This window comes from Phocoena sinus, chromosome 18 (assembly GCF_008692025.1).
Source record: "Phocoena sinus isolate mPhoSin1 chromosome 18, mPhoSin1.pri, whole genome shotgun sequence".
NCBI classification, from domain to species: domain Eukaryota; kingdom Metazoa; phylum Chordata; class Mammalia; order Artiodactyla; family Phocoenidae; genus Phocoena; species Phocoena sinus.
In genome coordinates this window covers 9,644,567-9,669,138 of record NC_045780.1, presented here as the reverse complement: position 1 = coordinate 9,669,138, position 24,572 = coordinate 9,644,567, and the positions used below count along the sequence as shown (strand labels likewise).

The following is a 24,572-nucleotide window of genomic DNA, read 5'->3' as shown; positions in this document are numbered from 1 at the left end:
GTGTGCATGTTTATCAGTTTCTACCTTTTAGTGGATTAATGTTAAATATTTCAGCATATGAGAGATAACACATGGGCACACCAGCTTCCCTAGCCCACTTTATACCCCAATTTACAATTCGTATTCATTCAATAAATATATATTGAGCCCTTACCATGTATTGGGTCCTATATTCCACTAGGGATACAGATATACTTACTTCCTACCTTCAAGGGGATCACATCCAATGGGGGCATGAAACTATTACTCTATGGAGCTTAGGTATGTCTATAAAGAGGAAGAACCAGTGTGTCCTGGCAGGAGAAAGTAGTGCAAAGGCCCTGAGGCCCACAGAGTGTGGTGCGTTCAGGGAGCTGCCATTTTCTCTATTTCTCTGTGACACATCAGGCAAGCGTTTACGTGAAGGTGAGAAGGAAGAAAGTGTGCATGGCTTATGTGGGGTACCTAGAAGAGGCAAATCATTCAGAAAGTAGAATAGAGGTTACCAGGGGCTGTGGGCAGGAAGCCAAAGAAGAGTTATTGTTCATGAGCACGGTGTTTTACTGGGGATGAAGAAAAAAAGTATTATATAGATAGTGATGATTATACAACATTGTGAATGTATTTAATACCACTGAAATGTATACTTACAAAGAGTTAAGTGATAAATATTATATTATGTATATTTTACCACAATAAAACAAAAAAATTTTACGTGTGCCCTGGGCCTTGAGGAAAGTGGTGATGTTTTGAGACAGCCACTGTTGGAGAACAGGAACAAGACCCAGCTAGAGACACAGTGAAAATTTTGCTAATGACTCTCACTCCATCAGCATCCTGTCACCCTGTTGGGCAGTTCTGAGATTTCATCAACAGCCTGTGGTCGGCCTGGATGTAAGAGTGGATATAGCGGTTTCGCCAGACAGGCATGAAATAACTAGGAACTGAAATAGCTCTGTGTGTGTGTGTAATGAGAAAGTGGTTGAAGGCTGGCTCATGGCGCTAATAAACCCAAGACTTAGAAGGGAGTGAAGCCAAGGAGAGGGACTGATTAAGTAAAGGAAAAGCAAAGGCAAGGATTATGAGACCAGATGAGGAATGCTGGAAGGACACAAGATGGTTCTAGAAGTTGAGATAAAAGTTCGAGAATTTGAAAGCACAGCATGTGGATGGTGTGACTCAGTCCAGGGTGTGCTCATGGGGGTGGGTGGGTGAAGTTGGAGACAAAGTCCCTGCAGTTGTGAGTTGAAGAAACTAAGTTCCCGAAGAGATAGGACAGCATCAGGTATCATTTAGAATTTCAGTCCAAGACATGAGCTTTCTTGCAAATGATGTATGTTATTATTTATCGTCACTTGCATTCATTGAGGGCCTACTTTGTACCAGACACTGTTCTAGGTGCTTGGGATAAAGGACAATTCCCTGCTCTCCTGGAATTTCCACTCCAGTGAAGTGGCAAGTTGGTAATAAACAAAAATAAACAAACACTAAAATACTCCATGGGCATGTGCTATTATGGTCTCCCAAAGTGTATATAAAAAATATAGCAACATGCACAGACCTAGAGATTGTTATACTGAATGAAGTAAGTCAGACAGAGAAGGAGGAATATCGTATGATATAAGCTGAATCTAAAAAGAAATGATACAAATGAACTTACTTACAAAACAGAAACAGACTCACAGACTTAGAGAATGAAATTATGGCTACCAGCGGGAAAGGGTGGGAGGAAGGGATAGTTAGGGAGTTTGGGATTGACATGTACACACTGCTATATTTAAAATGGATAACCATGTCCTGGCTATTGTAAATAGAGCTGCAATGAACATTGTGGTACATGACTCTTTTTGAATTATGATTTTCTCAGGGTATATGCCCAGTAGTGGGATTGCTGGGTCATATGGTAATTCTATTTTTAGTTTTTTAAGGAACCTCCATACTGTTCTCCATAGTGGCTGTATCAATTTACATCAGAAACTAACACAACACTATAAAGCAAGTATACTCCAATAAAGATGTTAAAGAATAAATTACATAAAAAAATAAAATAAAATGGATAACCAACAAGGACCTACTGTATAGCACAGGGAACTCTGCTCAATATTATGTAACAACCTAAATGGGAAAAGAATTGAAAAGAATAGATACATGTATATGCATAACTGAATCACTTTGCTGTACATCTGAAACTATCACACATTGTTAATCAACTATACTCAATATAAAATAAAAAGTTAAAAAAAGAAAAGAATTACAATATTTGTAAAGTTAGTGAGATATTATGATACGATATTAAGCCTGAAGATTCCAGGCATTTACAAGTCTACATCAGGAAAATACTAAACATAGCCAAAGATATTGATTGGCAATACAGAGCTTACAGCTAACACTAAATTTTGCTTCCACAAAAGCATGGAGCCCAGTGATATTTTAATTAACAGAACAAAACCTCCAAAGCCATGAAAACCGTTAGCATTAGCAGCTTGGCAGATTCAGAGCGTGGCAATGGGCCACTAAGACACATCCAATGGGACAAGCACAAATTGGTGACTGTGAGCTCAGGACCTAGCATGAAAAGCCATCTTCTTCAGAACTTCTGGCAACATTCTTTATGAGGAAATAAATAATTTGAGATTTCATGTCAGAATCTCCAACAACAAGGCCCTGGAGTGTAGCCTGAAGGGAGCATGGGAGGAGTGGTTGCTACATCATATCTCTCTTGGGGAGGGAACATGCAGGAAGAGTCCCAGGGAGCTCTTCACCCTTCTGTTGTGCAGTGAGGGGCAATGGGTCACAGCAAGGAAGGCAATTTCCTACAGAAAAACTGGAAAACATGAAATAATGGACTGTGACCATAGGCTCCTGGCAAAGGATTGCTGGCTTGGGACAGTTAGAAATTGGATTTTTTTTCTAAAGCAAAGGCTTCTGACAACAAAATATTCAACAAGTGGACAGGAGAATGTGCTTCTCCATTCTTAGGCATAAGGGGTGATGGCACAGATGAGTTGAACATGGAAGGAGGAGTAGAAAATATAGGAATTTAAGAGAATTCAGAGACACTGGCTTCATATGTATAGGTGGATGGGTGGCAGGACCTACTTATTACTTGTGATTGGGGGTCACAGTGGTGATGGGTCTTAATCATACAGCATTAGGAGAAAGAGAAAGAAAAAACCTTTTTTTGTTTTTTGTTTTGCTTTTGCTTTTGCCAAAGTTGTTGACAGTATTGTTTGTAATTGCAGAAATTTGGAATGAAATGTCCAAAATTATGAAAGTTTGAAAATAAATTATGTATGTCTATCCAACAGAATTCTATATATTCATTAAAAACTGTATTTCAAAATACAACAATAAATTGGGAGAATGCTCACAATCTAATGCTAAGTGAGAAAAATTTCAAAATTTGGTATAAAAGTTATTCTAATTTTTTAATGTGTAAAGAAAAAAACTGAAAAGGAAAATTTTCAATCGTTATCAGCTCTTTCTTTCTGGTAATATTACAGGTATTTTTAATATTTCTACGTATACTTTTCTGTGTTTAAAAATCTGTAACCATCAATATGTATTACTTAAAATTTGATGTAAATAGAGTGATAAATAATGATGCCACAAGCATAATTATGGTTTACACTTATACTAAGGAGCAGACTCTAGTAATAACCAGCCATCCGAAACTATAATGGAATATTCATTTAGTCAGTAAATGAGCCTTTATGTGTTGTTCACTGAAAAAGGCATAAGGGATTCAGAAATAAAAGTACCAGTCCCACTGGAGGAACTCAGGACTAGTAAGGAGGCTGAGAGGAAAGCAGACAAGTGCCCACAGTGCTCTGTGATAAGTTCTCCTCCAGAGATGGGCCCAAGGTGCTGTAGGAACACAGGAGAGGAGGAACAGTCCAGCCACTGGGATTCGTGGAGGGCTTCCAGGAGGAGGTGACATCTGAGTTGAATCTTGAAGGATGAGTGAAGCAAAAAATCAGAGGAAAAGCGTTCAAGTAGAAGGAATGTATAAAGACAGAACTGAGTGAGAGCAGTAGCTTTCTAATGTGAAGCTCATTATGCTGAAATTCAGGGGAGGAAAGAAGAAAACATGGACTAAACCAGTTACTGTGGGGGTGGAGAGACAGAGAAAGATTGAAGCAATATAAGAACTTTTGGAGTTCAGAATGTCTTCTAGATTCTCTCTTGGACACGAGATGTGTGGGTGATCGCATCACTTGGCTAACATAGGAAATAGAGTTGGAAGAGTAGATTTAGAGGGAAATTTTTAGAAATATCCATTAGTAAAGTAAACAATATATAACATCAGAGAGAAATCACTCATTTATTCTGCAAGTTTTTGCTGAGCACAACTGTCAGGGGCTGACCTAGGTCCTGAGGACACAATGGTGAATCAGACAGACAAGGCCTCGATCTAACATTGCTCAAGGTTTGCCTTGGAGACAAACCACAAACAAACAAACAAGAAAATGTCCAGAAGTGATAAGTGCCATAAAGAAAATTAAGCTGCATGCCATGAGAGGGAGTAATGGGTTATTTAGATTGGGTGTCAGAGGCTCAGAAACGATTTGGGATAGGAGAACAATGTGACAGTGATAATGATTGGACAGTGATATGGTAGCATTGATTGAATCTTTTCTTTGTGATTATTCCACTTAATACACAATACAATCCCATAGGTAGGGAGTGCTGAGGGTCCAAAACTTGCCCAGAGTCAAACTCAACTCTGCCTGTAGCCATAATCTCAAAAACATGTGTACTTTCTGTCTGTATCAGGTTGGGCCTTGAGAGGTGAGGGCTGTAACCACGGGAAGGAATATAATCATCCAGGGACGCTGAAGCATGAGGAAGAAGTGGGGGTGGGGGCCAAGGACTGAAACCCAGGGAATGCCGGCATCAAGCTGGTGGAAGGGGAGCTCTGAAGACAAGCACCTCAGCCACGCAGGGCACAGAGACCCAGGGGACAGTGTAGCCTGACGGCCACAAGACGAGGCAGTGTCAAGAGTAAGGGATGGTCACCAGTGTCCTCTCGTCCACACACCCGAGAAGGAGCAAGAACAACAGGAAACATCCATTAGATGTAGCAACCAGGCAGTTACTGGTGACCTTGCCAAGACTGGTTTCAGTGAGTTGCTGAGGGAGCCCAGACTGCAGTGTTGATAAGGGAATACTTCTTTTCTAAGAGATACAGGGTAGAGGCAGTGTGTTTTGTTATGGTGGTTGTTGTTTTGGTTTGGGTTTGGTTTAAAGAGGTGTAAGACTAGAAGGTTGAGCCCATGGAGAAGGAGGGGTTGAGGCTGTAGGAGATCGAGGAAATAACTGATATAGCCTAGCCCTCGTAGGGACAAGAAAGGATGGTAAGCAGAGTGCACAGGTCAAGGGCTAGATCTTGGGTAGGAAGAGAGGTACCTCTTTCCTGTGTTGGGAGGGAAGGGAGTAAGTAAGAAGGTTATAGGGGTAAGGAGTTGCCTGACTTCTTTTCTGTGAAGTCAGTGGTATTGTCATCTGCTCAAGGTGAAGACCCCAAGGGGGGGTGTCATCCTTAAGGTTCAGCTTTGAAATAGGGCTCCTGGAAAATGCGAGTGGATGCTGAGGGCCTGTATAAAAGTCTCCAAGTAGCCCCGCTGAGTTTAGAACCCTTGCATTTGTGGCTGCTGCATCTGCACAGCTGTAAGATCTCCTTCAGCAGGGCCAGCAGCCAGCCAGGCAGGGAGCTGTGCTGTGCTGTATGGCACCTGTTCTGGGGAGATCACTCCAGTCTTTCATCTGGCTTCTCAAGGACAGTCCTCAATCCATGGACCCTTCAACAGCCAGAGCTAAACAAATTTGCAAAGCCAGAATTTATCTTCACGTTAGTCATTTAAAGAAAACCCCTAATCCATGACATCTGAATATAAAATATGTATTAAAATAGAAAGCAGTAAGGGACCCAGGATCCTTAGAGCTAAATGATCAGTGGAATAGCTGGAATGTTCCTTGTACCGTTCTCTTCCCGTGCGTATAATGTTACAACTACTGCCTCCGTTTGATTCAATTAGAGATCTTCTTTTTAAAGTTAAATACACAGCTTCCCTGGGAATGTAATTGTGAAATGTTTTGTCGTTATACTGTACGGCAGTCACTTTAAGATAACACAAATCTTGCTTCTGGCAGAGCATTTCCTTACCACTACATGCATACAAAACAGGATGTAATCAAAAGGGTATTTGGCATGGGTCCAGAAAGCAATCCGGATTAGTCTGTAACTGGCTGCCATAGTTTCAAGTCCATTTCTGATCCATGACTTATTGCTTCATAACTGACAATTTCAAAGGTTTACCAGGATGGCACACAAAAAAAAGCTCAACCATTAGTTTCTAGCTTCTTCTGAAGTGTTTCACTAGTGAACATTTTTGAATATTTAAAATAAGAGAATAAGACAATAAAGATGTTTTTTACCATCATTTCTCCCCCCCATTTTCTACCAACAATATAAACTAGTGGAGGGAATATTTACTAAAAGTATAGAATTGCAGAGGGAATACTTCAGGTAGCTGTTAATTTCCACTCCTTAAGTCAATAGCAATTTATATAATAGAGAGAGGATTGGATAATTTTAATTTTCAAACTTCACACGGAGCACCTGAAATTTTTTTTTAAAAAAGACAAAGAAAACAGCTAACTAAACCCTGGTTCTTATTTAGCAGCCTGATACAAAGGCAATTAAAAATAAGTGATATTCAAGCAATTTTACTGTTTAAATAATCCAGAAATCTTTTTTTTTTTTTTTTTTTTTTTGCGGTACACTGCTGTGGCCTCTCCCGTTGCGGAGCACGGGCTCCGGATGCGCAGGCTCAGTAGTTGTGGCGCACAGGCCCAGCCGCTCCGCGGCATGTGGGATCTTCCCCGACCGGGGCATGAATCCGTGTCCCCTGCATCGGCAGGCGGACTCTCAACCACTGCGCCACCAGGGAAGCCCCAGAAATTCTCTTTTGAAATAGTTCAGTTTCTTTAGCCAAACTTGAGATGTATGACATTAATCACATCCCATATCCTTGCGTTACATCAAATGTTGTCGTCATTACTTTCTCTAAAGGTCCTCCAAGCTCTTTCGAAGCAAAACCTTGAGAAAAGCAGGACACCCTGAGACCTGAGCTAGTATTGTCTTTATCTTTTGAGTGAGGCTTTGGAGCCCAGGGAAATGACTTGGACACCATCTCCTCAGTATTTCTTAAAGAACCAGTATATACACATCATTGTAAAGCAATTATACTCCAATAAAGATGTTAAAAAACAACAACAAACACGGTATATTTCCCCCCTCTTCCCTGCAGAAATTAGGGTAAATTTCTAATTATAAGCCTATTATTATGTTATTGGCTAAAATACCTTAAAATTCTTTTCACATTTCACTTCCCCATAATACCTGCTTTTCTAACTGCATACAGATTTTAATGCTTTACCAGAACATGTAAATCTATTTTATGTAGGCTCCACAAGGTTTGACCTTAAATTTACAAGTTATTTTCCTCATAGTCAATGGCTATGCAATGAATAAATCATTTTAATTTGATTGTAGATTGCAGCCAGATAATCATCTCATTGATGAAACCAGGAAAGATTGATATAATACAAGTGCACCAGTATCTAACTCCAAAAGAATGTCAGCAAAACTGAGGAGTGATTTGAATTCAGGAAAACTACGATGAGTTATTTCGGCACTAGCTATGGCACAGTTTAAAATTTTTGTAATGGTTGTGATGGTGGCGCTTTCTGAGTGAAAAAATGTAAAGTATCAAGAAATGGGAGGAATATGGTACAGCCCCTGGCCTCTGAGTGAAAATGAAAAGAGGGGTAGAAACTCCGTAGTCGGAGCCCGTCGGGACCGAGCTGTCAGATTTAGGTTAGGGAGGGAGGGAGAGAAAGCTCCCTGGGGGAAGGAGTGGGGCGCTAGACCATCCGGGAGGGAGAGGGGAGGGAAGGACGGGAGAGGAGGGGAGCGGAGGAGCGCTGAGCCGAGGGGAGGGAGGGGAGGAAAGGGGGAAAGGGGTAGAGGAGTCGACGGAGCGCCGAAGTTACCCTTGCGCGGCGCGCGCAGTGGCAACGCGTCCTGGCCCCCGCGCTGGACGGCAGACGACCTCTGTCGCGCCCTTGGCTGGTCCCGGGACCCCAGCGGGAATCCCGCGTCTGGCGTCTCGAGTCGCCGGGGGTCTGGGTTGCGGGCCACGCTGGACTGGCGGTGGCAAGCCCGCTGGTCGTTATGAGGACGGATCTAAAATGACCGGCAAGCTGAAACCTTTCCAAACGCAGCTCAGGCGGTCAATCAGTGAGCAGTTGCGGGACTCTACCGCCAGAGCCTGGGATCGGCTGTGGAAAAACGTCCGGGAGAGACGGCTGGCAGGTCGGTGCCCCCGAGACTCGGGACCGCGGGAGCGGGAGGAGGCGCGGGCCGTGTTGCCCCGCCCGGCCCACCGCCCCGCCGCCGCTGTGGGCTCCCGGCACAGGTTTTCAGAGCCCGGGGATGGGCGGAGGAGGCTGCTCTCACCCCCTTGCTGGGCCGGGCCGGAGCGCCAGCGCTCCCCGCTTTCCGCGCGCGGGGACCTAGTGCGTGTGGGCTCCGCCCGGCGCGCGCGGACAGCTCGGCGGGGCGGGGCGCGCGGGACCGGGAGCAGGCGCGGGGGTTACCTGGGGAGTCTTCGTTCGAGTGGCCGCTTTGCCTGGGCTGGCCCCGGCTCCACCACCATCCACCCACCCCAGCCCAGTGAGTGAATGAGTGCCCAGCCCAAGTGGGCTCCAGGAGATCGGTCCCTCTCCCAACTTCGTCTTTTCCACGAGGGACACGTCCACTGCCTGTGTGGGCGGGGGAGTCAAGACAAGGCTAGGGAGCGTATCCAAAGCTCTGGGAGACAGATGTTTATGGGGTAGAGGGGAGGATTTGGGCAAAGACGGTTGGACAGTGGTTGGTGCTGGTAGATAGCTGCCCACAACCCCTGTCCAGCTGTGGATCCGCTCTCCTCATTTTGGGGCTGCAAAAGAGTGGCCTCCCTTTTGGAATCCATTGCTCATGATTCAGAGGAAGAAAAGAGGTGATTATTCTGAGCCAAGAGTTTCTTAAGAATATTTGCTTAGGTTAGAAGGCCAGTCCCCTCCTTAGCACCTCCCCCAGCCTCCTGGCTGTGGTCTTTCTTCTGTGCATGCTCCTTGGACCTACCTCCTAGTAGGGCCACGGATGCAGGAAGTGGTCTGAGCCTTCGCAGAGCTCATGCTGGGAGCATTAGGTCTGGTTAGTCACCACATCATACCTGCCACAATAAGGGAAGGTGGCCTTCCTCCACGGCACAGTTCCCAGGCAGTGTAGGATTTAGGAATGCTTTCCCCAAGTGTTAGCTGCTGGAAGGTGTTTCTGGAAATGGGGGACGTGTGGATGGAAGGGCCCCTGAGCTGACGGTGAGTCTAGTCTCTGGATCTTCTTGCCTCCTGTCTCTCCAGCAGTATCTCCTGAGTTGGCCAGTGACCACAGGGTTGGAAGAGAGGTCTAGAGAAGAAGAAGGTATGAAGCCTGGACAGAGGGCAGGGAGGCCAAGTGTGAGATGGAAGACTGAAGCTTCTCTGGGCTCCTCCCCCTTTTTCTTACTGAAGAATTGTAGAAGTCCTTTGCAAGATGTTCTGTCCTTACACCCATGCAGCCACATCTCTTCATTAGTATGATAGCATTCTGGAGTAGATGCCCAGAGTCTGTGTCTCCTTGAGCTAGGTCTTTATCAACCTAACTGGTCAAATTAGAAGTAGGGATTATAGATGATTCCAACACTCAATATTGTCAGCATAAACTGTTTATCCCGTATTTTCTCTCCAATACAGTGACCCCATTTAGTAAGCACCCAAGAAATAAACAGGCTTTGCAGTCTGGACCCAGAAATAAGTTGTGGTAACCCAGTAGTTTTGACTGTTGATTTTTAAAGACCTGTATGTGCATTGCAGACCTAATTAATAACAACTAATAACTTTCCTTGTTACCGTGCTAAATTGTATAATCTACATGATGGATGGTGTTAGTGAAGTTTTTGTGGTCTAGTAAACTTGTGTTGCTTCATAACTTCAGATTGCTTACTGCAAATGTCTCTTTCATAGCTTCTGTTATTAAGTTTGTTAAGTTTGTTAAATCAATGGATCCTCAGGAAACAAGAAGTCTTTCCAAGAGGGCTGCCAAAGCTGTGCTGGGTTTTTATAGAAGCTGAGGCCAAAGATGACTCAGCCCTGTCTTTTTCAAAAGGACATCTGGGAAGGACGAGAGTGTAATGTAAAGACTTAAAACTGTTAAGATTTTCCAGGGAAGTCATTTATTCACATGAATTTTAGACTTTGCAGTTTAGTTAGAGCAGTGGAGAGAAAAAGTTTTGATTCTGAGAAATAAGTGATAGGTAGAGATTTTTAAGATCATGCATATGTAGAAATTCAGGCTAAAAGTGGCTTCAGAATGGTAAGTATAAGAGTTCTCCCAGAGTAGTGTAATTATTTTTTAAAATAGTGGTATGAGGTTTTAAAATGTTTAATCAGAATATTAATATCTGCTTTTACCCATAATCTGCTTACCACTCTGCTAACAGTGGATGCCAGCAGGTTATTCAACTGGGACCAAACAATCCTCTGTGAAGCAGACTTCAACCTCTGCTTCTCTAAGCAAGCTGGGATGCTTGCCACAAAACCAAGCCAACTCCATGAAGGAGCTTTTAGATGCAAATTGATTTTCTTGGGTTTTCTTGCAAAGGTAGCTAAAATATGGAACTTTGGCCATGAGACACTGAAATACTTAAGTTATTAATGTTGGCATCAATTCTAGGTAAAAGTGTTCTTCATTTGTAAAAGTTTTCTTTATATGGTTTAGTTCACAATATCATCAAAACCAACTGTATGAATGTACCCCAGAGAGACTTTGCCTGCCCCCCAAGAGATGATGTGAGGCTATTGGCTTTTTTTTCTTTTCAGCTTTTTTCTATCAGGTAAAAGTTTTGTGCTGGGACTTCTTTAATTTCCCTAAAATTTTCTTCTTATTACACTTAGTCAGTACAACAGTATTCAAAGTGCTTTATAACAAACTTGTGTTTGTTGTCTAGAGCATTCTGAAGGTATTTGATGCTTCCTTTTGCTTTTTAACATCCTGAGGCAGGAAATCCTTATTCTAACTCACTGTGACTTCTTTTCATGAAAACCCATCTTGTCAATGGGACAAAAAGACAAGAAGAAGTAGAGCTGTTTTAAACGTAGTGAAGCTTGTGGATTTCTGTGCTGTGGGACTGTATTTGGGAAGGAGGGGATTATACATAACTGGAAAGCTATTTCTTCACACTCATCACAAAGACACAAATAATGAAACCGATAGAAGGATGAGGTGTGAATGATGTTCAGATATGTTCATTTCATTACAAAATTATAAAAGGGAGTTATTGGTTAAAGAAAGAATGATACTGGGAGCTCTTCTTGGGCTTTCCAATTCTGTAGTAGCTGCCAGACATTCATCGGATTGTGGCGTTTTTGCCAACATATACTTACTTCTTAATTACCTAAGACTCTAATCCTCATAAGAGTCAGCAAAAGTTTTTCCCACCTGTCATCTCAATATTGATCATTGAAATAATGGTGGTAATTATTGTTTATTCCCAAGATGACAAAGTTAGTTAGTGTTCAAAGAAGTATTCTAATTCAGGTTGTCAGAGTCGAAGGTCATCTGTGCCCATTTTGTGTTATACCACGCTGCCTTCTCCATGGCTCTTATGGAGACACATGGACCGCAAATCCTTTCTCTAAGTCTCTCTGTCATTTGCAATTAGTTTTTAAAAGAACAACAAAATTAATCGGAAAAATTGCTCTTTCCTCCTGCAGTGACAAGAATAACCCTATGCACCAAAAATAGCTCATCTCCCAGTTATCCTATTGGGCTGGGTAGTGTATGGGCTTATAGAGAGTTCAAACAAACAAACAGCCATACATCTACCTTGTTGGGGCTCTCATGTGGTGTGCCCTGCCCATTACCATCGCTGCAAGAAGCCAAGGGCTGCAAGAAAGAGATGTTGTCATAAAGCGTAAACGCAGGTTTCTTCAAGGTGGGTGAATGACAGGTCCTTTTGGCCTTTTCAGTTCCCTAATCAGCTACCACTGGTGACAATTCTTAACTTTTATAGCATCATTAAATTCTTTAGGCAGAAGCATACCCTTTAGCTTTTGGTCTTTGTAAGCAGCTTGAACTACTTCTCAAAAGTTTAGGTCTGGGGCTTCCCTGGTGGTTCAGTGGTTAAGAATCCACCCCCCAATGCAGGGGACACGGGTTCAAGCGCTGGTCCACGAAGAACCCACATGCTGTGGAGCAACTAAGCCTGTGTGCCACAACTACTAAGCCTGTGCTCTACAGCCCGTGAGCCACAACTACTGAGCCCACGTGCCACAACTACTGAAGCCCATGCACCTAGAGCGCGTACTCCGCAACAAGAGAAGCCACTGCAATGAGAAGCCCGCGCACCGCAACGAAGAGTAGCCCCCGCTTGCCACAACTAGAGGAAGCCCGTGTGCAGCAACAAAAACCCAATGCAGCCAAAAATAAATAAATTTATTTTTTAAAAAAAGTTAAGGTCTGAAAAAATCCAAATGAGTTTTCTAAAGCTTTCTGCTCCTTCACTTTAAAACCGTACTCTGTTTTAATGGAAATGTAATCCATATGTATGATTCCTTTTTACTCACATAACAATATTTAGGTAGCTTTTGAACTAATTGATGGCCAAGTCTTTTGATCTCTTTCATAGTCTTATTTTAAATCATTTCTCTTAGACGCAGGAAGTTATATTGCTGCCAAAAATAAACTAACCTAAATCACTGAAAAGTTTGAGTTTTATTAGAAATGCTAATTTCACCAAATTTCAGTGAGTTCTTGTTATGTTAAAACAGGTTTATTCATCCTCAAAGTCAACAGTAGCATCCTGTGATGTGATGTAAACATGAGATTGGGACTTAAATGCAGAGCGGGATCAAGAGTAGAACATGGGCCATAAAAAAGGTCCTTATTAAAATCTAAATGTGTTCCATGATAGCAAAAAGCACAGGATGATACTAGCTGATCCTTTTCATTTGTTTTATATCAATGTCCTTCCTTTTTATTATCACTTTACTGTAAAGAACAGGCCATCCTACTCTGTCAGATTTTTCTTTTTAAACATCTCTTGAAAAGGGAATACATTGAGATGTGATTTATATTAACAATAACAAAAAAGAAAATCTGTCAGGTAAATATACAATGAAAATCAGAGAAAGAGAACACATCATATGTACCACGGTTCCTCTCAGCCTTAGCTACCCACAGCGTCACCTGGAGCCCTTTTGGAAATATGAATGTCCTTACTGCCCCCCAGAGACTCTGATTTGGTTCACATGGGGCCTGGGGATCAGTGTTTTTTTTAATACTGGTTCCAGTGTACAGTCCGGGTTCAGAATCACTGACTTATGTTAACTACCATATGATAACTTGCAGCAGTTTGTGTCTAGTACGAGATCATAGTCTAAGTCCCTAAGAAAAGTTTTGCCTAAGTGAGGTTGGAATGAGCTTGATATTTTACAGGGACAGAAAAGAAAAGGGAAACAAACAAACAACAAAAAAAAAACCCGGTGTGCCTGGAACATAATGAAAAAAGGTGGTACAAGTAGATGGTAAGAGATCATGTCAGAGGTATGGGTAGAGTCAGGTTATAAGATTAGGTTGGGCCTTGTTGCCAGGGCAAGAAGTTTGGATTTGGTTCTACATGTGATAAGTAGCAAAGAATTTTAAACAGAGGAAGGACAGGACCTGAATAAGTTACTACTGGAGTGGTCCAGGTAAGAGAGAAACAGTGACACAGACTAGACTGATGATGATGAAAATGGAGAGAATGGGACAGATTTGGAATATGTCTTGGAAGTAGAGACAACAATGCTGACATTTTTTGTTGGAGGTGAGGGAGAGGGATCAAGGGCTCCTAGGTTTGTAGAGCCATGGGCTGAGTTGGGGACGGGTGGAATATTTGCATCTTGCAGTACAAAAGGACCTTTTTTTGCATAAGCCAGATGAAGAGCGAGTTCTCCTTTGGCCAAATTAAGCCAAAGATGCCTATTAGACATCCAAAGTAAAAGTCAAAGAGCTGGTTGTACGAGTAAAGTTTTGGGAGAAAAGTCAAAGCCAAAGATAGAAATCTGAGAGTTATTGGCATATGACTACTATAGAGTGAAGCCTTAGGACTGGATGGGGTTACTTAGAATAGAATATAAGAGGAGGGGCCAAGGACCAAGTCCTAGGGCATCCTTTATTTAGAACACAATATTGGGACATGAACTTTATATACATATACATGTGCTAAATTTCTGGGGAATAAGAAAAATAGCAGCACTGTTCCTAAACTCAGCATTCTTATAGCTGAGTAATAGTATTTTTATATCAAATAATCTTTTGTGACAGATCTCCTTGGTCCCAGAACTTTTGATGAATAAAAAATAATCATAACAATATATCACACTAATAAAATATACATTTTAAATTTAAAAATGATATTGCAAAGTAAAAATAACATTTAAAGGAAAGACTTCTTAGGGTTGCCCCATAAAAATTAAAATATAGTTAATTAGATAAAAAGAATCTTAGCAGGAATACGTCTATGGTTACTGTGACTTGTTAACCACACATGTAATGGGGTAAGAACTTTATCTTGGAAAGGTGACTTCTCCAGTGTTGTGATATCTGGGAATAGGCTAATCAAAGTTTAGCTTGTAAGAAAGTTTCTGTACTATATTGAATTTTCCAATATTGCATACATTTGTTGACCTTTACCAATTATGGTCTGTCCATAATAAAGTTGATTGAAGGGAAATTTCTCAGAGAAAAATAGGTAACCACATCTTAAGTTTTTGTGTTTGTAAGGAAGATAACTTAAACATGGCCTAACCCATCTGCAATATGCTGCCCAAACCTTGGAAGTAACACATTTTCTCCTAAAGTTGGAGCAAAGAGAGGACCATGTTCATTATTTGTGGGTGAGTGCTCTGAATAGGAGACAGGAGCCCTGCCAGTTGGCTGAAATCTCTTAAGACCACTTAATACAGCTTTGGATCAGTCACCAACCTGATCATTTAGACGTGGAGCATGTCTATGAAATTAATATATATTCTTTTTGTGTGTGTGTGCTTTTTCAATCTTACGTTGAACAAAACAACTTATAAAGAAAAATGTGCTTAGAGACCTTGTAGTTTTCTGAGGGTTTATCTACCAGTATATTTCTATTCTACCCTTTTGCAAGTTTAGGGATATTGCCAAATGAAAACAAACGTGGTTTGAGAACTGTTGCAATGTTCCTGGGCTTTTTTTCAGAATCCTCGAGTGTTTAGTCCTAAGGCAGTCGAGTTGAAGGGCAAACATTTTTGTCATGTTTGTAGTTAGTCAATAAGTATTTATTGAGCCATGAAATAGCATCCTTGTCAAAGCATGTTGGGACTGCAGTGCAGGATGTTAATTCAGGACTGTGGCTTTATCCTGGCAAAGCACACAAATTTTATTATGCTGCTCAAAACCCTTAACTCATCTGTTTAACCAGAAATAGAGCAGGCTTCCAGAAAGTGCTAAAGGACAGTATAGAATGCACCGTGACTACACAATACTGTATTTGCAAATCTGCTGTGTCAAGCTATCTTATGTTCTCGGGCAGAATATTTCCTTAGTAACATTTTTATCTAAAATAAAAATTTCAGAACCTTATGGTTCTGTTATTTTGTGTAGTAGGGCATATTTTAATCTGTATTTCATCATGACATACTGTGTTGAATACTTCTTTCTCCTTCCTATGCATGAAATTAAGTGAACCCTAGAGATAATTGTTGTTCAACCTCATGAAAATTGATACATTTACTATCGATTACTTTAATTGGAAAGTCTTATATGCTTCTTATCCTCTCTCCATCTGGAAAAAGTAGAAAGATGTCCAGGTTTCTTGAAGGATCTTTGAACGTGTTTTCCATTGAAATTTAATGTTTACCATTAGAATAATGTCCTAAAAGTACAAATATATGAATATCTGGAAGGTGTGACAGAATAAGTTAAACTAATCTACTGCTGCATGAGAATGTCTGGGTTGTCACAATGACATTGCAAAGATGGCTTCCTTTCTTTGGCCGACAATGAGTTGCATTCATTGCAGAACTCTTGAAAAACAATGATGGATCACAACTTTCCTAGCCAAGAGGAATTGTCCCCATGGTCTTGGAAATAAATTACATCTTTATTTTAGTCCCAAGAAAAGACTTCATAAACAATAGACATACAAGAGGAGCAATTGTTAGAATGAAAGTAAGAGAGGGCTTCCCTGGTGGCGCAGTGGTTGAAAGTCCACCTGCCGATGCAGGGAACATAGGTTCGTGCCCCGGTCTGGGAAAATCCCACATGCCGCGGAGCGGCTGGGCCTGTGAGCCATGGCCGCTGAGCCTGCGCGTCCAGAGCCTGTGCTCCGCAACGGGAGAGGCCACAACAGTGAGAGGCCCGCGTACCGCAAAAAAAAAGAAAGTAAGAGAAAAAAAAAAAGCTTTTACATATTTCAACCATTGTCTCATAGGCTGTTTTATTCTTTTTGGAAAGAAAGAAGAGAGGCTTTAGGGTAAGCGTTTGATTTCTAGTTCTTAAATCTAAATCAAAGCAACAATGACAAGTGGAAAATTGCTCTTAACCCTGTAGAGAAGCACTGTGGTGGTGGTGGTGGAAAAGTAACTGAAGCTGTTTGAGGCATCATCATTTGCATAAAATCACAGCTGTATAATGGTAACTCACATCTGTGAAATTAACATCAGTTCAGCCATAACGTTGATATAATTATTTGGCACAACTATGGCTACAGTGCTGGGAGCATACATCTCCAAGTGTCTTAAATGCATGTTGTTTTACTTTTGTTGCATACAATGCAGTGGAGGGCAGGGTGAATGGTGTTTGGGCATGGTGGAAGATTACTGGCATGCATCATGTCCTAGTGGTTAAGAGCAGCTACTAGAGCAAGAGGTGGAGGTAGGATGGGTTTGCATCCTACCTCCACCTCTTACACAGTGGGTCCTTGGGCAAGATAAATAATCTTGATGTTCCTAAATTTCCCCATCTTAAAAAGGAGGATAAGCATAGGACTTATCTCATAGGGTTGTCATGAGAATTAAATGAGTTAATATTTTCAAAGCATTTAACACAGTGTCTGAACCCTAATTAACAATGTATAAGAGTTCATTTTTTAAAAATACATATGTATATAGATGTAGATATAGATATATAGATACATAGATGTATTCTCTGTGGAGAACAGACATTTTCTGATAAAGGAGATGCTTTTTGCTCTAGCCTTAAACCAGCCACTCGCTTCATACCTGGATTTATCTGCCTTGTTCCCATATCTTATGGACCCATTCTAGATCCCATGTTCAGGGATTTCCAAGAGCTAAGACATTAACCTCACTCTCTTTGCTTTGAATCGAATTTAAAAACAAAATCAAATAGTACATATGTTGGTAACGTGGTTGGCAGCATCTTGTACAAATCCATTAGTGTTATAGCCTGAATCATTCATCATACTATTATACTAACATTTTTCTGAAAGATCATCAATTACGGTTTGTTCATCAAAATTACTATCAGCTTTAGAGCTATGCAACCAAGAAATAATTCCCATGTCCTTGGCCTAAATGGAATTTGATGGACACCCAATTAAAATGAGAGAAGTTGGACTAGATTATCTCTAAGGCCCTGTTTAACTTTAAAAATCAATGAGTCTATAAAACTAGGCTGCGTGTCTAAAGGAAACTTAATGTTCTAAGTATTTTAGTTCCTTTTCTGTCTGGATTTCATCAGATGTTTTGATAGACAAGGAAAGGGCAGAAGCCCAGAAGGACACCCCAGGATGCCCGCCGGTGTCATTCCCCATACTGCTTTGCTTACCTAGCCCCCATCAACAGCAGCAACTTAACTGGTACTTTCTGATGTTGGAACTACATCTGCCAGAATTGGAGAAGGAGCAAGGAGAGAGGAAAGCTAGGAGTCCAGGGCCTGCAGATACCAGTAGAATCTCAACAGTCCCTGCAGCACACGCAGGCAAGGCCCCACACTCAGAGAGGCCCCGTACTTAGTTTAAATGCTCTACTGTTACAATCTTGAAATTATTAGTAATTGTTGAATGGAGGGCCCACATTTTCATTTTATACTGGGCCTGGCAAATGAGGTAGCTAATCCTGCATTATTGGTGAGTTCACTGTCATTGGTGATTTGGTGTTATTTAAGTAAGATAAAAGTGACTTGTAAAATCACGGGATATTAGATCTGGAAGGAACCTGCAAGCTTTCCCTTCAGCATCTACAATCTATAATCCATGTGCTCTGTGCCACTTGCTCTTGGGGAAGGCGATCTCCCAAGAAGGAAAGTGTGTTTGTTTTATTGTTTATTGATTGTGACAGCATCATTATGAAATAAGGCAATAACATCATCCCTGGTGTTTACAGAGTTATAATGATTATATTTTAGTTATCACATATACCGAAGCAAGTATTTTAATTAGTTTTTTTAAAGGTATTGCGTTGCTTAGGTATAATAGGAGATTGGGACAAATTATACACTCTTGGTATGCTAGATTTTCGGATCCAAAGCTTGCTTTTGAAAACTTCTTAATCTGTTTCTTAATTTAAAATTTATTTACAATATCCGTAATAGATTATTCATTAAACCACTGCTATTAAAACCATTAAGGCTATTTCCTGTGTAGATTTCACCTAGGACTACTTACTAAGAAAAGGAAATTAGGAGAGGCAGTAATAAAGCCTGTGATTTATCACCAGGGATTTCCAGCACATATTGGTGAATTTTATTTTGTCATGATGTCCATCTGTCTCTGTGAGGAACACTAAAGCTGACCAAGTCTAGTCTCATAATGTTTCATAGGTTAAATCCTCCTTTGCTATCAGAAGCTAGACATAGAACTCCCCATTTAATGATGTAAAAAAAAAAAGAAGACATCTTCCTTTGTTTGAAAGTTAGGTTCATTATATAATGCAAAGTATTTGGGCAATTGAATAAAAAGAAGAGTGTGTGCATTTTCATTTTCTCTTAAGCTACTTCAAACAAGAATGTGTTTGTGTAGTTCTGAATAGTAAAAGAGTAGGCAGATTCAGCTACCCTGAATCAGACCCTATCTTATGCCAGGCATTGTGCTAAGGCTTCATGTGTTTTTTCATTTGATGCCCAGGCTTCAGGGCAAGTACTCTCAGGGTCCCTGTTAGCACACACAGCAGCTTGCTGTGGTTAAGAAAAAGGCTTCCACTCGGAGCCATGAACTACATTGTAAAGCAATTATACTCCAACAAAGATGTTAAAACAAAAAGAAAAAGAAGAAGACTGTTAGAAAACGGTGCCTCCTCTGAGAAAACACCGTCCCATGGACGTGTGGCTAGGTGAGTGTACCCTGGGCTGGATTTCAACCTCCATGGTCCCCCTGGCACAGCCTAAACAATCGTACAGTGTGGCCCTGGGTACTGATACTGTCCCCACTTTACACATGAAGAAATCCAAGGCTTGGAGAAATTAAGTAACTACTCCTTGTTGTTATGTAGATTTATGAGAGTGGCACATTTTGAATGATCTACAGGTCATTGCGAGATTTGTGAGATCCTGGATGACTCCAGGACCCAAACCCCAATCACAGTCTAGCACTTAGGGAGGGGTAACTGTTCCTGGGTAGCGACAATACGGAACCATTTCCACAGCCCTGCCCCAATGTTGCCCTAAGGGTAAAACAGGGTATAATAGATGGGAGTTGACTGTGGCATTCTGGCATCCCAGGGTCCCCATGAGAATAATGATGATGGTTAATGATGATCCTGAATATTTGTGTAACACTTTACAGTTAAGTGTTTTTCCACTAAGGTTTGTGACAGTGGTTTAAAATCAATAGGTTCTCACAAAAGTCCTTTAAGGTAGTCAGGGTGGGTGCTATGATCTCTACTACATTATAAGACAAATGAGGATAAGAAAAATTGTGTGGGGCTTCCCTGGTGGAGCAGTGGTTGAGAGTCCGCCTGCCAATGCAGGGGATGCAGGTTCGTGCCCTGGTCCGGGAAGATCCCACATGCCGCGGAGCGGCTGGGCCCGTGAGCCATGGCCGCTGAGCCTGTGCGTCCGGAACCTGTGCTCCGCAACGGGAGAGGCCACAACAATGAGAGGCCCGCGTACCGCAAAAACAAAAACAAAAACAAAACAAAACAAAAAAAACCGCATGAAATGTTAGAGAATATGGAAGCCTTGTAGATTGTCTTGTCCAAGTCATCCATTTCACAAAGCTGACTGAACCTCAGAGAGATTCAGTTAACCTGTTCCAGGGCATCTCATTAGCCATAAACTTGAGATTAGACTCCAATTCCAAGTCACACCAAGTGACTTTTGGGATTGCAGGTGAATTCATATCTGACCACCCTTTTTTTTTTTAATTAAATTTATTTATTTTTGGCTGTGTTGGGTCTTTGTTGCTATGCGCGGGCCTTCTCTAGTTGCAGTGAGCGGGGGCTACTCTTCTTCATTGCGGTGTGCAGGCTTCTCACTGCGGTGGCTTCTCTTGTTGCGGAGCACAGGCTCTAGGTGCGCGGACTTCAGTAGTTGTGGCATGCAGGCTCAGTAGTTGTGGCTCATGGGCTCTAGAGTGCAGGCTCAGTAGTTATGGCGCATGGGCTTAGTTGCTCTGCGGCATGTGGGATCTTCCTGGACCAGGGCTCGAACCCGTGTTCCCTGCATTGGCAGGCGGATTCTTAACCACTGCGCCACCAGGGGAGCCCAGTGACCACCCTTTTATAAGCAAAATGCCCATTTCTGAAATTAGTCTAGAATACAAACTTCTTGAGGGGAATGATGGTGCCTTACTTAACTTCAAGAGCAAAGCCTTTCCCATAAGATATGTTTTATAAGTGTTTGTTGGCAGCCTGACTCACTGCCTCAATAACTGAAGGACATTAAAGGAATCTGATTGCCCCCTCCTAAGTGCTGAGTTCACCTCTGATGGCCTCAAACTCTGCCTGCCCTACCGTGATACCACCCCTATGTGTTTGGCACACCTATCAGCTTTGCAGGTTTGAGCAACGTAAACTTTCCCTGTCCTCCAGCCTCCTTCCAAGGTGCAACTGGGGATTTTCATTTTATAGCTAAAGGAACTGAACACTGCTGTTGTTATCACATGTTAGGTTGGGGAAAATGAAGAAATCATAGTTGAAATTTAAATATTAAGCTTTCATTTATTTAAGATGGAAATGTTCCCTTTTGGCCATTAATAAAAATCACAATACTAGAGGAAATGGGTTTTCGGGAAAAATCCCCCAAATCATATGGCTTTTTCTGTTTTTCTACAGAGACTCCAAGTTTTCATTCACTCAACTTATTCAACAAATATTTATTAAGTATCTACTATGGCAAATACTGTCCCAGCTATTGGGGATTCAGTGGTGAACAAAACAGACAAAATCAGCACCCTCACTAGGCTTCCATTTAAGTGGGGAAGACAGATAATAATAAACAAATGCCTAAGACGTAAGTGTTATAAATAGTACATTAGGAAGAAAAAGAAAACGTGAGGGAGCTGGAGAATGAAAGGGAGTGCTGGTTTGGATCCTGTGGTCAGAGAAGGTCTCCCTGGGGAGGTGGCACTGGAGGAGAGACAGTCAGAGATGTGGGGGGAAGAGTGTTCAGGCAGAAGGAATGCTACGCGGATCAGTCCTGAAGCAGGAGCATGTGCGTGTGTTTGGGGAAAGGCCAGGAGGGTGTGGGGCTTGGAGCACAGTGAGTGAGTAGAAGAGTGGCAGCAAGGGGTCGACAGATAGCCTGGGCCTCTGCAGCCTTCTGGCCTGAGAAGGAGTCCTGATATGATCTTGGGTATGATTTGCTGTGAACAGTTAACTGGTTTATGATGTAAACGCTGGAAAGAAAAGACAATGAAGGCCAACAGTGGAAACAGAAAGACTTTTTTTTGGCTGCGCAGCCCTGCTTGCAGGATCTTAGTTCCCCGACCAGGGATGGAACCCAGGCCCATGGCAGTGAAAACGCCGAGTCTTAACCACTGGACAGCCAGGGAATTCCCCAGAAAGACTTTTTAGAGGCCTCCTTGAAGTAACAGATTTAGTTCACATCTCAGTTATAAAACAAATACTTAGTTGCTAGTTACATCAGGGCCCACTGCTTAATTAAAAGGAAGGAAAGAATAACCTCTGGCTTTTAGTTTTTTTATGCAAATGGAGAGGAATTAGCTAGATTCATTCATTTATTCATTCAAAACATTTATTTAATAAATGTCATATTCCAGATACTCTGCTATGCTGTGCACTGAGAATAAAAACATGAAAAATATGCTAAGTCTTACCCCCGAAGACTTACGGACAAGTACAGTGGTATCAATCAGAGGATGGAGTGATGAGCTTGGTCTTGCTTCACAGAGGAGATGACCCCTGAGTTGGGCCTTAAAGGAGAGAAATTGCACTCTAAGGAAGGGGAGGGACAAGCACGTGCAAAGAAACAGGCATGAGGTAGCGTGAGTAATTATTCAGTGTTGCTGGGACCTTGCGTCAGGAACGAGAGCTGGTGAAGGAAAGACTGGAGGGTGGGCAGAGGCCAGATGACAAGCTTGTGGATCTCATGCATGACTTCCAGGGCTATATCAGATAGCCTGTAAATTATTTTCTAATTCTAGGACTTTATGATTATGTGAATCCATTTTACTTTCTCCATCAGCATTTGGTATAAGCATCACAAGCCCTTATTTATTTTTATATCCATCTTTTCTAAGTTATCTTGCTCTACAACTTTAAAGAAAAATGGTTAGAGCCTCTTTTCTTGCATGGGTATTGCAAAGAACCTGAGGTCTTCTGTGGCTTTTAAAGATGACTTCTGTTAAATTAGCAGAGCCTACAGGAGCTCCTGTGAATTCCCAGTTGCCAGCCTCACTTCTTGGGGCTTCTTCACTCCAAGTCTTGGTGCAGTTGCCTGGATTTGCAAGTTTAAAGTTAAAATGAGGTCCGAAGTACATGTGGTATATTACAGAGACTTGATAGTCTATAATTTCCACAATGGAACTAATGTGAGTTCTTGATCTATTTTTCACAGGGCTTTTGGGCCATAGTTACTTTAAAGAGAACCCTCTTGAAAAATAGATCTGAAACGGATCTCAAAGGCTGTGTTTACTCATTCGTAAGCATTTATTGATGACCTACGTTATGCAAAACCACAGTACCAGGTACTGGGGACACAAAAATGAATAAGATAAAATCTTTTCTTTCAAGGAACTTCCAACTATTAGTGATTCTTATTTTAAAAACCTTATAATTCTCTGACTTTTGTGTGTATATATATATATATAGAGAGAGAGAGAGAGAGAGAGAATGGTTTTAGGTCAATGGTTTAAAAGGTTTTATAAAATTTCATGAAAAATAGTTGAGTTCTTTGATTATGCATAAGCTCAGCCTGTCATGGAAAACTGGATTTATTTATCTAACATGCTGACTAGAGGCAAGGAGGAAAACAAGCCAGAAGAAAAGTACTAATTCATGATGCACAGCTTGAGAATCTCCATTGAACAGCTGCATCGTTGGAACACTCACCCTTTTTGTTCACATGGAGTTGCTATCTGGAATCCTCAGATATCCGTGGTCGCCCGAGGGCTCCTCAGATGTCACCAGGGCAACAACAAAGTAACACACATGAAGCAGGCCTTCTGTGGCATTCTTTATGAAAAGCATTGAATTAAATTATTGCATAACAAATCATCTGCATATGAAAGGCAGTGAACTGTTGGAGAACCCAAGTGAAAACAATGCTGAATTTGATTCCTACCTCCACTGATAACTTACTGGCACTCTTAGAAATCTTACTGTGACCCGAGTTCCCTATTTGGAATCCGGGAAATATTAATAATGTACTTATGACTTAAGGCAGTTGTGAGCTCAATTTAGGGAGATTGTTGAGACGGTTAGAGAAAACTCCCATCTATCCCTTAACCCTGTTCATCTTATCCTTTCTTGGTCAACCTTTCAAAACGATTAAGAAATTTCAGCCAGAGTGGTCTGGTTGAAACCATTGCTCTCCACTTATGGAGTTCCTAGCAAAACGGGTAACAGCTGCATTGACTGAGTCCTTACCATGTGCCAGAGATTGTGCTAATCAGCATTTCACATGCACTATTTTATTTCACCCTAATAACCTTCAGGGTCAGTGTTATTAACATCCTCATTTTATAATGAAGACACTTAAACTCTAAAACGTATGTGATTCGTGGCCTGGGTTCACAAAGCTAAGGAGTATTCTGAAACAAAGATTAGAACTAGGTGATCTATCCAAGAGCCCTCAAACTTCTGTACATATTGGTTTAGGGAGAACTGTACATCACATCACATCCTCTCTCACCACTATACTTGGCTTCTGCTTAATCTTAAAGCCATAGATAGAAATCTTTATAGTAGGAAAAACAACTTCTACAGACAAAGTTATATATATTAATTCAAGAAAGCCTGTGGAGAGATAGAATGTGAAAAATAAACAACATGTGATGCTTTAAGCACGATTA

The 24,572-nt window shown here is 41.5% G+C and overlaps 1 protein-coding gene across 2 annotated transcripts in view; it reads left to right on the top strand.

Moving 5' to 3' along the window:
- The window catches only part of STARD13 (StAR related lipid transfer domain containing 13), a 383,288-nt gene that overhangs the window by 143,395 nt on the left and 215,321 nt on the right, over positions 1–24,572 (top strand). The window contains exon 1 of one of the 2 annotated variants that reach the window (XM_032611027.1): positions 8,066–8,359. The exons of the other annotated variant lie outside the window; for it this stretch is intronic. Within the exon in view, the coding sequence (XP_032466918.1) occupies positions 8,236–8,359 (124 nt within the window). The 5' untranslated portion in view covers positions 8,066–8,235. Of the gene's footprint in view, positions 1–8,065; positions 8,360–24,572 lie in introns of those variants that run through there. 2 annotated transcript variants of the gene reach the window in all.